The sequence below is a fragment of the Agelaius tricolor genome, unplaced genomic scaffold, assembly GCF_023055355.1.
Source record: "Agelaius tricolor isolate 1412-34295 unplaced genomic scaffold, bAgeTri1.0.p SCAF_20, whole genome shotgun sequence".
Lineage (NCBI taxonomy): Eukaryota > Metazoa > Chordata > Aves > Passeriformes > Icteridae > Agelaius > Agelaius tricolor.
Genome location: NW_027269280.1, coordinates 11,695,105 through 11,709,203, shown reverse-complemented (window position 1 = coordinate 11,709,203; position 14,099 = coordinate 11,695,105). Strand labels below are relative to the sequence as shown.

The 14,099-nt window shown below is 39.1% G+C and overlaps 2 protein-coding genes across 2 annotated transcripts in view; one reads left to right on the top strand and one right to left on the bottom strand.

Annotated features, from left to right (window-relative positions):
- Positions 1 to 14,099, bottom strand: part of KLHL22 (kelch like family member 22) — a 303,656-nt gene that overhangs the window by 128,727 nt on the left and 160,830 nt on the right. The gene's annotated exons all lie outside the window — the stretch shown is intronic.
- The window catches only part of CABIN1 (calcineurin binding protein 1), a 116,572-nt gene that overhangs the window by 27,721 nt on the left and 74,752 nt on the right, over positions 1 to 14,099 (top strand). The window contains exons 25-27 of the mRNA XM_071445630.1: positions 1,356 to 1,616; positions 4,100 to 4,251; positions 6,040 to 6,218. Of these exons, the coding sequence (XP_071301731.1) occupies positions 1,356 to 1,616; positions 4,100 to 4,251; positions 6,040 to 6,218 (592 nt within the window). The remainder of the gene's footprint in view (positions 1 to 1,355; positions 1,617 to 4,099; positions 4,252 to 6,039; positions 6,219 to 14,099) is intronic.

Here is a 14,099-nt window from a genome sequence, read left to right as displayed (position 1 = left end):
CAGCACTGCACTAACACTGCACTTCCACAGGCACTTCTTGCCTGAGAACAAAGCTGATGTCAGCCTGTGTTTAAAGGGAACAAATCGTTTATTAAAGAGTAGGTTGGAAATGCCAGTCAACAACAGAGTTTTCTTCTGGAGGGTTATTGCATCCAACAGCTCCGAAATGAACTCCTCAGAAAATGAAATTATCACATTTTATGTCTTTGCCCTATCAGAAGTTTGGTCTTATGGTCTTGCAGCCCCTTGGCAATGAGGGAATTGTTGAAGAATTTCAGGGATAGTGCTGGAATTACTTCACAGTATCAGATAAAAGGAGCAATACAGAGCAGCCATCTGAAGTTGAGGATTAAATGAGAATGTTTATTTAGGACTACTTAAATCTTCATTTTTTTTCAAGTGAATATATTAAAAATGCATAATTTAGTAAGAAAAGCTCTATTATAATAAAAGATAAATTGAAACAATTTCATCTCACTTCCACAGATATATCTCTTTAGGAATGTATTTCTCATACATAAAAACCTTATTATTCTCTTCTTACAGAATGTTTAGAAAAGGAAAGGTTATGTTTTAGTTCTTGGTTATAGCCACACAGCTTAAATTTATAAACTTGATTTTCAAAGAGAGAAAATTACATTAATGCATCTTTTGACCTACTTTTTTTTACATGAATTTATTGGAATTTAGCTTTAATTTATGCTGCTGGTTTTAATTTTTTTTTTTTTGACAGGGTGGGGTGGGGAGAATATTCATCTCAAAATTAGATACATTGCAAGCAAGATGAAATACTTTTCTTCACAAATGAGAGTGGTCCATAGTGACTTTAGCAGACTTCAGTTGCAGAACAAAGCAAATAATTTTTTTCTTTGAAGAGTTAAGATAATAAAAAAAAAAAGAAAAAACACTAAAAAATTACCAAAAAAATTCTACTACTGTGAAAAAGTGGTGGAATTTCTGTAGACATGAATATTGGGTTGTTACCTCAGCCATCTGAGGTAGCTGAGCTATCTTGGGTGTGATATAGATCTCCAAGACCTCATAAGACCTGGCTTGAGGAGACTCCTCTATATATTTCTATAAATATAAATATGAATGTTTTTTCTGTGTTACTGTTTTGTTCTGGTTAGTTGTGCCAGCAGTCACTGGAGTGAACAAAAGCCTCTCCACAAACCCATTTTTTGGGCGGTTTGGGTGCATTTCACCACTTGGGATGTATTTGCTACTTCTACATCACTTATGTTGAAAATGTTGAGAAGCTGTACCACGCTCACACGCTTTTGCACGGGCAGCAGGGTGTTTGTTTTTGGGCTTGGCCAGGGGAGCTGCAGTGAGCTTTGTTGTGCCCTGTGCAGATGGAGGAGCGCAGGGACAGCATGCTGGAGACAGCCAAGCTGTGCTTCACCTCGGCGGCGCGCTGCGAGGGCGACGGCGACGAGGAGGAGTGGCTCATCCACTACATGCTGGGCAAGATAGCTGAGAAACAGAAGCAGCCTCCTGTGGTGTACCTGCTGCACTACAAACAGGCAGGGCACTACCTGCACGAGGAGGCTGCTCGCTACCCTAAGAAGATTCACTACCACAACCCCCCAGAACTGGCCATGGAAGCCTTGGAGGTAAGGGAATGTTGGATGTGAGCTGGAGTTCTTGGAGGTAAGGGAATGTTGGATGTGTAGCTGGAATTCTTGGAGGTAAAGGGATGTTGGATGTGCAGCTGGAAGCCTTGGAGGTAAGGAAATGTTGGATGTGTAGCTGGAATTCTTGGAGGTAAAGGGATGTTGAATGTGTAGCTGGAATTCTTGGAGGTAAGGGAATGTTGGATGTGCAGCTGGAAGCCTTGGAGGTAAAGGGAATGTTGAGAATTCTTTGGAGGTAAGGGAATGTTGAATGTGTAGCTGGAATTCTTGGAGGCAAGGGAATGTTGGATGTGTAGCTGGAATTCTTGGAGGTAAAGGGAATGTTGAATGTGTGGCTCAAAGCCTTGGAGGTAAGGGAATGTTGGATGTGTAGCTGGAGTTCTTGGAGGTAAGGGAATGTTGAATGTGTAGCTCAAAGCCTTGGAGGTAAAGGGAATGTTGGATGTGTAGCTGGAATTCTTGGAGGTAAACGGATGTTGGATGTGTAGCTGGAATTCTTGGAGGTAAAGGGATGTTGGATGTGCAGCTGGAAGCCTTGGAGGTAAGGAAATGTTGGATGTGTAGTTGGAATTCTTGGAGGCAAGGGAATGTTGAATGTGTGGCTGGAATTCTTGGAGGCAAGGGAATGTTGAATGTGTGGCTCAAAGCCTTGGAGGTAAGGGAATGTTGAATGTGAGCTGGAGTTCTTGGAGGTAAGGGAATGTTGGATGTGTAGCTGGAATTCTTGGAGGTAGGGGAATGTTGAATGTGTAGGCTGGAATTTTTGGAGGTAAGGGAATGTTGAATGTGTAGGCTGGAATTTTTGGAGGTAAGGGAATGTTGAATGTGTAGCAGGAAGCCTTGGAGGTAAAGGGATGTTGGATGTGCAGCTCAAAGCCTTGGAGGTAAGGGAATGTTGGATGTGTAGCTGGAGTTCTTGGAGGTAAGGGGAATGTTGAATGTGTAGCTCAAATCCTTGGAGGTAAAGGGATGTTGGATGTGTAACTGGAAGCCTTGGAGGTAAAGGGATGTTGGATGTGTAACTGGAAGCCTTGGAGGTAAGGGAATGTTGGATGTGTAGCTCAAAGCCTTGGAGGTAAAGGGATGTTGGATGTGTAGCTGGAATTCTTGGAGGTAGGGGAATGTTGAATGTGTAGGCTGGAATTTTTGGAGGTAAGGGAATGTTGAATGTGTAGCAGGAAGCCTTGGAGGTAAAGGGATGTTGGATGTGTAGCTGGAAGCCTTGGAGGTAAAGGGATGTTGGATGTGTAGCTGGAATTCTTGGAGGTAAAGGGATGTTGGATGTGTAGCTGGAAGCCTTGGAGGTAAAGGGATGTTGGATGTGCAGCTCAAAGCCTTGGAGGTAAGGGAATGTTGGATGTGTAGGCTGGAATTTTTGGAGGTAAAGGGATGTTGGATGTGCAGGTGGAAGCCTTGGAGGTAAGGGAATGTTGAATGTGTAACTGGAATTCTTGGAGGTAAAGGGATGTTGGATGTGCAGCTGGAAGCCTTGTTCTTGTAGGAATGTGCCCCCTGTTGATGGAGTGACAAAATGATCCTTTGTCTCCTTAAAATGGAAAGAAGCCCAGATGTTTCTCTTATCAGTTAGCTAAGAAGACACCTCAAGGGACCTTGGGGACTTCACCTCAAACTTAAGGATAGCCAATTGGACAGAAGGCAAAAAGTCCAGTCTAAGCAACTTGCTAGAAAAAGAACAAAGGAAATAATCACTTTTGTGAGGTGTTCTACCAGGAGCAAGAGCCTCGTGCCCCTGGCTCGGGTGTTTCTCTGTCAAGAGCTTTGTTATTTTGCCTTTTAATAAAACTCTTCTGTTTCCAACACTGCCACAGAAGCCATCCTGCTGACTTTATGCCATCTGAGGTAGCTGAGCTATCTTGGGTGTGATATGGATCTCCAAGAGCTCATAAGACCTGGCTTGAGGAGACCCCTCTGTTATGTTCTCTACAGGTTTTAGGCACATGTAGATGGTGCTCTGGAGAGTGAAATGGAGCCTTTATTTAGGCTGCTTTCATTTCAAGGGCAGTTAGGGCAGGTGGGTAGCAATTCCACTTCTAAATTTTGCTGCACACAGTTCATTGTTTGTTCTAAAAATCAGACATTGATAGGATTTACAGGCATCTCATACCTGTGGAAGCACAGGTTCATGCAGGAGTGGGAGCTTTGCTTCCACTGTGTTGTCTGCTAAAAGCCCTAGAACATACCCAGTCATCACTTGCTCTAACGAGGCCAGTTCTGCTTTCTTTGTTGTGTTCCATAGGTTATGGTTATAAAATTTGCACAGTTTTCAGATTTTGTTATTTAAGAGCAACTTTCAAAGGCAGGGAAAGTTCAATTCAGGTAAGTTTAGGTGTCAAGTAGCTGTCTCAACTAACTCCTGCAGATTCTATGGAGAAAAGACTATTTGTAATAGGTTACAGAGCTACAAATTCTTTACTGACCAAATGGACTTTGGTGTTTTTTAGGTATATTTTCGACTTCATGCTTCTATTTTGAAACTTGTGGGGAAGCCAGACTCTGGAGTAGATGCAGAGGTACTTGTTAGTTTTATGAAAGAAGCTTCTGAGGGACCCTTTGCCAGGGGTGAGGAGAAGAACACCCCAAAAGTTGCAGAAAAGTGAGTGCTAGTTTCCAGCAATATCCTCTGAATGAATGCTGATACAAACTATTAAAATGAAGCTGAATAAAATAAAAACAAAGTGAATAAAATTTTCATTAATGTTAGCAGTTTTCAAGAACCATGAATAAGATTAAATGCTACTCTGACATCTCAATAAGTGGCACAGAGGAAATGGGAAGGGAAGAAGACAGAAGAATTCTGATCTTGTGATCCATTTTGAAGCCACTGTTTTTATTTATTCAAAAATTTGATTTTTTTAAATCAACAGTTAAAAAATGCAAATTCAAATTATGGTCACTTATAGGATGAGAGATTTTAGTCCTTACAATTTTTCTCATTAACAACTGCAAAATAAATAAGAGTTTGCTATTGACCAGTGATAAGGGAATGTCATGGTGGAGAAACTTCATAATTACAAATGTCCCCAGTCAGCTGTTAGTGAAAAATTGAGAACCACAAAAAACTATTTTTTCCTCTTATTAAAAAAAATCTCTGTAACGTTAACAAAAAAAACTTCTCTCCCTAAATAAACTAAAAAAAAAAATTAAAAGGAATAAACTAGCTAAAAATTTTCAATTTCATTTCTTTACATTGTCAATAAGATAAAAAGTTATGAAAAAAGTGTTCTAAAAAATTATTTTAATTCTTACTACTTTTTTTTTTCTTTTAATTACTGTTAATAAAACTTTCTTTATAACCCTTTTAAAGTTTTAAACCTACTTTTAGGTTTAAAAGTAGGTTTAAAAGCTTTAAAGTTTTAAACCTACTTTACCTTTCTCCTAATCCTATCTTCCTACTTCACAACAAGAAATAAATACATAAATGATTCACCAACACTAAAACCCACCACACTAATCAATACATTAGTTAAAAAATCTTAAATTAACAAACCAAAACCACTACAGGGAGGAAATAACTTGTACTAAAAATCCTTTATTTAGAATTTGTCAGTGAGATTTAATTGCTGTGTTGGAAATGCTGTAAGAACATGTATATAAATATGGTGTTGTGGGCCCCAGGATGAAGTGAGAGATGAGAATTGACTCTAAGCTTTCAGAAGGCTGATATGTTATTATATGTTATTATATTATATTATATTATATTATATTATATTATATTATATTATCATATTATATTATATTATATCATATTATATCATATCATATATCATACTATACTATATTATACTATATTATACTATACTATATTATACTATACTATATTACATATTACATTATATTACATTATATTACATTATATTACATTATATTACATATTACATTACATTACATTATATTATATTATATCATATATCATATATCATACTATACTATATTATACTATATTATACTATATTATACTATATTATACTATACTATACTATACTATATTACATTATATTACATTATATTATGGTATATTATTTTACATTATATTACATTATGTTATGTTATATTATATTATATTATATTTTATTATGTTATATTATATTATATTATATTATGCTATACTAAAACTATACTAAACTATAGAAAAAGGATACAGACAGAAAGCTAGAAAATAATAAATAATAAAAACCTGTGACTGACCAGAAAGTCTGACACAGCTAGACTAGGATTAATCATTAAGTGAAAACATTTCACATACTAGAATAAACAATTCTCCAAATCACATTCTAAAGCAGCAAAACAGGGAGAAGCTGAAGCTTCCCAGCTTCCCAGGAGCAACAAGGGATTTTTCATCAAATATCTCAGTAACACTTCTCCTTTCTTGTCGCCCTGCCAGAGAAAAGCCTTGCTTGGTAGATGAAGACTCCCACTCCTCAGCTGGAACAGTGCCAGGCCCTGGGACTTCCCTCCCCTCGTCCTCGGGCCCAGGTCTGACATCCCCACCTTACACAGCCACTCCAGTTGACCACGATTACGTCAAATGTAAAAAACCCCGTCAGCAGGCACCGCCGGACGGTACAGTCCTGTTCTCACTTCTGCAGCAGGGAGGTGCTCTCAGCTCTGCATGGGGGGCTTGAGCAGTTCCAGCACACTGCTCAAGGAGGGTGAGGGGTCTGTGGTATCACGGGCAATATTGAAGCTCATTATTTTTTTATATATTCAGTGCCTTAAATAGAATCAATGTACAGTCAGAGCTTTAAATACGAAAATCAAAGTTGTCACCTGCCACCGCTGGTACCTGTCACTTAGTCAAAACAGCTGTGTTGGTAGGAGGAGTATGAGCTCACTGAATTTTCAGTGATTTTTTTTCTTCAGAGCTCTTTAGGAAAGATGTGGGTTCAGTCTTTAGAAGACTGGACACTGTTTTGGCCTGTGTGAAATGAATGGTGAAAATTCAAACTGGTTCCAACAAGACAAATTGGTAAAAAGACAGCACAAACCTGTATTGCAATTTCTTGAAGGAGGCAGGTGGCAACTATTTTAAATATATTGTGATTCAGCACGAAGTGATTTGCATGACAGTCCAGTAGATTTCATCTTTTAATTTTTCTTTATCATTTACAATGACTGGTTAGCAGCTCATCTTTGTAGAATATAAAGTGATAGAAAAAATAATTGGCTTATAAATGTAAGAAGAAGGGGGTTGGTGTCATAGTGTTAATGAAGATTTTGCAATTGCATATATAATAGAAATTAAGTTACAATTTAAGTAACCTGAGTTTATTATTTGGCTAGGAATTTGATTCTGATTCTACTCTTCCAGCTATTTGTTTATCCATCTGGATCTATGAGTATCAGCACTCAAGGAGTAAAATACCTACAGTGTTTAGCTTAGTGTTGGTAGAATGTGCCAGGCCCCACAGAAATGCTCTGCTTGATATGAATTTATTTCTGGAGGGTGGGCTGCTTCCTATTGTCATTTTCTGAAGAATGGAAATTGTAAATAACTTTGTTTACACAGTTTTGAAACAAATGTTCCTAGTCTGAAATTTTTTCAGGGTGAGTTTATTTCTTTTCCTCAACAATTCTTGGTGCAACCGACAGCAGCTCTTTTATTTCTCTCATTATATTGAACAGAGAAATGTTTGTTTTGTTACTGCTTGCATTTCACTTGGGAGTAATTCATTAGCCTGTTTTGAGATCATTTGTAGTGTGGAGGTGTCAATGGGTTATGCAGTGATCAGGCTCTTTTATTGGCTTTTTGATGTCTTTTGACAAAACAGCAGAGAAGGGAGCAAATATTTAAATATTTCTTAAGTAATATTCCCTGTGGGGAGCATTTCTGCCTAGGACTGCATCTGTTTGGTCCTGAAGAGTGTCTCAGGCTCCCAGGAGAGCCATAAGCTAAATAAACACCCAGTGTGTGTGGCTGGAGCCTCCTCTGCAGTGAGACATTGTGGCTGTGGCAGCCATGGCTGCTGAGCCAAGCCTGAAGGTGCCAGTGCAGCAACATCTGCCTCTGCCAGGGCTGGGGGAGCAGAGCCTGGATCTGCAAGCTGAGCCTAGCTGGGACTGAGCTTTGTGCTGGCAAAGCAATTCCAAATGGCAGCTGCTGGGAGAGGCAGAGTTTGGGTGATCTTCAGGCAGGCTGTGTGTAACCGTGACAAGGAGAATTGCAGAGTTCTGCAGCATTCCGAATGTTTTGTGAGTTGCTGGCACAACTAAAGCCTGGATCCAGCATATTGAAGAACCCCAGGAAACTGAAATATTTGCCTTGGGGCTGTTACAGATGGAAGAGCTAACAGGCTGAGCTAACAGGCTCAGAAGTCTTCCACTTTTATATTATTACATATACTCTGCTCTTCTGCATGCATTTGCATTTTACTTGTATTAAAATACAGACTTTTGAAGTAAAATGCTCTTGACATCTTACACATAATCACATCACTGAAGAAAGCTGGCGCCAGCATTTCCATTGTACCATTCCTAAAAATAGCAAGAAAATACTCATCATTTGACTACTCTTCAGATTATTTTTTAACCATTCTGACAGAAATGAAGCAGTCTATATTGTTATTCAGGAAGAAATAAATTGATCAAAATTCAGCCTAGGTATTTATTATTTCTGAGGCTCGACAATACTCTTATTTACTCTTGCATTGATCTTGTTGATCATAGATGGCATAAGTAAAGTAAGGGTATTGTACAGTTTTACACACTTTTCATATATTACCACAAACAAGATGCTATTTGGGATCATTACTGACCTTAGAGACCTTTTTTGACCATTTCTGTGTTCTGTGCTTTGAGGAAACATGACCTGTGAGGAAAGAGAGAAGGAATTGGGATGCTTTGTCTGCAGAGGAGAAGACTCAGGGGAGACATGACAGCAGAGTAACCTAGATAGTGTTGGAAGCTGTACAAAGAGTTAGAAGCAAAACCCCAGGATATCTGTGTTCATGGGAGACAGAACAGATGATATTGCACTTAAATTGCCTTTTCATTCTGAACATTAGAAAACTCTGTTAGAGTAGTCTTAAGAAATTCTGGTTTTGTGTAACCCTGCAATATTTTAGCCCTGGAAGTCATTAAAAAGTGGCAATGCAGCTGTCTGCCAGGCATGATGGAGATATAATTTATCCTGATGAAAAAGGAATGGACTAGATGAACACTTGCAGTTCCTTCTGAACTCTACTTATTCTATTAATTTTGTGGCTTTTGTGGGTTTGGGTTTTGGTGGGCTTGTTGGTTTGGTGCCTTCTAGAGCAGCAAATAATCTCATTACAAGCTGGAGAGAATTGCTGTACAGCCAAACATCTTTTCATGAAAATCCTGGGGTTCTGATCTTGAAACATTTATCTGTAAACAGGTGAAGCTGTGAGGGCAGACATATTTTGAATACATTCTATTTAAATGTGTCCTTATAGTTCTGTAGCTCTCTGGGATGTTTTGCTGCTGGAAGATGATGACTGGGATATGCAGAAATCAGTGTTAAAGTTGAGAGCATTGAGAGGCTCCAGATCAGTGAGTGCTGGTGATACTAGTTTTAAGTTGTGTATTTAATGAAAACAGAAGAAAGGAACCAGTAAATACAGTTGTAAAGTAACTAAACTTCTTTTTCCTCGTGGCAGCTGCTAGCCCAAATCTCCTTCAAGGAGACAAAAGTATTGCTGAGTGGCAGCTGTTACTTGCTGGCTGACTTGCTGCTGTCATGTGTAAAATGGGCAGCTTCCTTTCTCTTTTCTTATCTTTCCATTTGGCAACATCTTTTCTTTCCTTCTGTTAATCCCATCTTTCCTGTCATCACCTCTGCCTATTGCTATTTTATAACCCTCCAAAGTGAAAACTTGCATTAGAAGGCTGAAGCATAGGTTCAGATTCTTATTTTCTAAGAGCAAAATAGGAAACAAGAAAACCCAGGAACTTGCCAGCCACTCAGACTTTCATTACCTGTGCTATTACTGTGTTTTAGCTAAATGGTTACATAGCAAAACAGATATGCTCTCTGTCCTCCTCTGCACAGGCTGGATGTATGTAGTCAGTAAAAACCAGCTGCAGTAAGAGCAATAGAGTTAGTTCAGAAAGCAGGAAAAGTAGTAAAATAAAATTTAAAAAATGTGAATAAGATATCTGTTTCTCAAAAAGTAGACTGGGAGATTGTTTAGGAGGTGTTTTTTACTGTGATATGCCTTTGTTGTGTTGATACTCAGTTCCATATTCCTGTGGTGGTATGCACATGATGTATCCATGGCTATTGCACTGTGAAAATGTTGTATTGTTGAAGTCTTCATCCATGTCATGTAGTATGTCGTGTGTAGTTAGACTTAATTGTCCTTTTTTGTGTTTGTCTTTGCCTGATTGCTTTTGCAACCAATATTGCCCGTGCTGCCTCTAACCTTTACACAAATCTCTGTTCCCCAGGCATTCTCTTCCTGCTTTTACCTGTCACGGCTTGCTTTTAATAATTGGCAGAACCTGCATGATAAACTCACAGGAAAGGCTCCTTGCTTCGTGCTGTGGGAGAAGTCTCACCCCATAGTTTGTTGGTCTGTAATTCTGCAAATGTGATGAAGATGCACAGTTTTTGTAAATGGGGGTTCTCAACATCCTGATGAGACAAAGGTGATCTCTGAGCAACTCCTTGCACCAGGTTGTCACTCATGCTAAGCTAAATCAGCTTCTGGGATGGAGTGGATGTTTCTGTGCATAAAAAGAACATCCACTTTGCATTTTGAAATGCCCTTAAAATTCTCTCTCTTCAGCAGTTAGAAATGCAATCTTTGGGTCTGCAGTGCATGTGCTGTGCTGGCACGTGGTGCTGGGTGTCCATGGGGACTGCACACTGGACTCCATGAATAATGAATCACACCCAGTTTATTGCACTGTGCTCCATTTTTACCTTTCCCCAATTTAACCTCTCTCTGATTAGTCACACTGAGATGGAGTGTGAGATTATGTAAAAAGCATTTGTCCAATAGATGGGACATGGGTGAGATGCTTTGGTGCTCTGCTCTTGGAGCCAGAACAGCAATACAGGACTGTAAGTTGTGGAAACACATTCTGTGTTCGGTACAACCAGACAAAACATGGACTCTCATCTTTGACTCATGTTAAAAGAGAACTCCCTTGAAATTGCTGTCCTCAAATTAACCTACTCCCATGCAAATCTTTGCAATTCCTTTGTTTTTTAATAATGTGCAAGTGCCTTTTGATGCAGAGCTAAATGTTGTCTTCTGTTATGGGTGGAGTCTGTTTGCAGAATGAGAATTCTGTGATACATCATGTTTCTGACTGCAGACCAGTGAAGAAAAATGCTCATATGTTCAAGTGGAGAGGGAAGAGATGGTGCCAGGCAGGACAAAGAGAGTCTGTACCTTCACAGCCTGTGAACTGCCCACCTTTATTGCATGACACAAGATTTTTTTTCAGTTATATATAGTTGCTTATTCATAAGCTCTGAACTGTGCAGCAGGATGTTTCTTTTCTGCAAATTGAGTTAGCAGATGTACAGAGCTCTGTAGAAAAGCTTTCTGGGCCACTCATTTCTGACTTTTTGACTTGTAACTGATTGTTTATCATCATTCTGACACCTTCTCACAGTAACTGGATGCACATTTTCCTTCAGATGTTTAAGACAGACAGAGATATCATTCAGAAGTGAGTTGTATCCTCTTGACTTTCTGAGCCTTTTACTTACTCCTGTATGCAGCTGTCTCAGAGGTCTTCTCCATCTTCCTTTTAACTTCCAGAAAGTTTCAAAAGAGGATTACTGAGCTGCATAGTAAATAATTGTCCAAGGCAGAGCACCTCATTGCCATTGGCACCATGGAGCTGTGCTGCAGCTCCCCTGAGCATCAATTCTGTGAGTTTGTACCTGGTCATGATGCTTGGCAGTGAGAGCTCTGGCACTGGCATGGTCTGAGCTGCTCCAGGTCACTCAGCTGAGCACATCTCTGTCCCTGTCCCATTGCTGGGTCACTCACACTGTGACACATCACCCTCCTTGTCCTTGTCCCTGTCCCAGTGCTGAGGGCTCAGTTTGGGTCACTCAGCAGTGACACATCACCCTCCTTGTCCCTGTCCCAGTGCTGAGGGGGCTCAGTTTGGTCACTCAGGAGTGACACATCTCTGTCCCTGTCCCTGTCCCAGTGCTGGGGACTCAGTTTGGGTCACTCACACTGTGATACATCACCCTCCCTGTCCCTGTCCCAGTGCTGGGGGCTCAGTTTGGGTCCCAGGGCTCCTGTGGGAGGTGCTGGCACAGGGCAGTCCCTGCTGCAGTTCTGAGCCCTGTTTCCTGCTGCATTTTAAAATGAAACCATTTTAAGGCCATTTCTGCTCTCCAGAGTGTGCCACAGCTCTGTCCTGGTGGTGGCTGGCCTGCAGGGTGACAGTGACATGCTGCTGGCTGTGGCTGCTTGTGGAGCAGTAGTGCGAACAGGGATTTTTGAAGTCAAGCCAGTAAACCTATTTCATTCAGGATAAGATGAGTGTTAAAATGCTCTTAAGCATGGAATTAAGGCAAACAGACCTCAGATATTTTTTCTAACAGCTCTGACAGATGTGGATCAGTAATGGCAGTGATTTAATCACCCATGTGTCTGACAGGAGCTCAGTGTGATGCAGTGAAGGTCTTGGCAGTACACATGAATATACAAGTTCTTTCTTCCCAATGACATCTTTCTGATAAGAATTAGTATTTTTTTACTAATGTCTTTGAAAGTTAACAAGATTCTTCTTTTGACCTTTTTAAATCTCCTGTCCAAAGCTGCTCTTTTTCACCTGTTGACAGAGTAGGGGATGTAATCTGACACAGATGTGAAATGAAATGTCACAAGTTGAGGACATTATGAGAAATGAGGTAAAAAAACCCCTTGCTTTCAAGTGTCATTTTCTGAAATTTTTAGAGATAAACATGAAATATTTAACTTTACATCAAATTGAGATTTCAGCTCATCAGGTTCTTTGAAATCTTCCTAAAACTTAGGAATGATGCAATGAAGTAATGAAAGAAAATATAATAATACCAAGGAGAAACATCTAGTATCAGATCATATTTTTCCTAGGAATGTAGTTGCAGTTACTTATGCACAATTTAGTAGAACTTTCTCCCTAGGCTCTTCATTTCTGCTACAGATAATAATTTTGGGACATTAATACCCAGCTGTATTTTTATCTTAGCTTTTGAAGTAATAGGAAACTTTACAGGGAGAAGCCTCAAAAGAACATTTAGCCCTTGATTTACCAATCTCTTACAACAAGGGACCACCCCAGCTTTTTGGAAAAGCTTGTCTTATTGCTATTGCTGGGTGGGGAAACTAAGAAAACAGGTAAACAAAATAAAAAAATATAAAATATTTTTAAATGGAAATTAAAAAAATTATATATTATATATTTAATATTTTATAGGGAACTAAGAAAATAGGTAAACAAAATATTAAAATATATAATATTTTAAAAATTGAAATATAAAAAATATATAAAAACATATAATTTTTAACTCTTAAATTACAATGGGTTGCATTAAATTGTCTCTAATTATGGCAGAAATTCTTAAAAAGCATTGATGTTCTCCATGGATTTGAGTCATTCAGAAGGCAGGTGTTGAGAGCAGTTGGGAATTTGGAATTCTCTCTCCCTCACACACTGCAGCCCTTGGCACACAGGTTAAGTGGCACTGATGAGTGTCTGAGCTGCACTCTGCTCTTACCAGAGAAAGGAAAAACTTCACAGCACAACCAATATGAAATATCTGCTATGTATGCATCTAGCATACCTATATTTATAAAAAGAGCTGTGTTTGGCAGCTTGGCTAGAAGAGAATAGTAATTCCAATACAAAATATGCATTTTCTTTTCTTTTTAGAAAACCAGAGTTAGGATGTGAATTGGTGCAGTTGCCACAAGTTCTGCATTGCACACTGCAGAATTTAGGTATTGGCAGAGCTTTTTATTATATTAAGGAACATCTTGGGTAACCTAACAAATGATGGCTGTTTGTCTGCCTGTCTCTGAAAGCCCACAGTGACTCTGGAGGTTGGTTCACTGTGCTATTTTCTAACTGTATGTAGCAGTTAAGATAGAGATGAAGGCAAAAAAAGTCAATTTTCTTGCTGCAATTAAAACCCATTGCCTTTTGCACTGTACCTAATGAATATGAACAGCAATTATTGTATTTTTATTTTGGTTAATCATGTGTATTTGGAAATTCTACCTCATCTTTTTTAAGATAAGTCCAATTCTCCTGGTGATTTTCATATGTCATCTCATTAATCTCTCATTTTTATCCTCTCCTCTGAATTAATTTTTCCCTATTTCAGTGTCTTTTTTAAAATGTGGGTCCCAAATACAGACACCGTAATTAAGTTTAATTTTCATTAGTGCTCAGTAGAACAGGAAGGCTCTTACATCTTTTTGCTGTGAAGTTACTGATTGCACATTCAAGAATGCTGCTTTG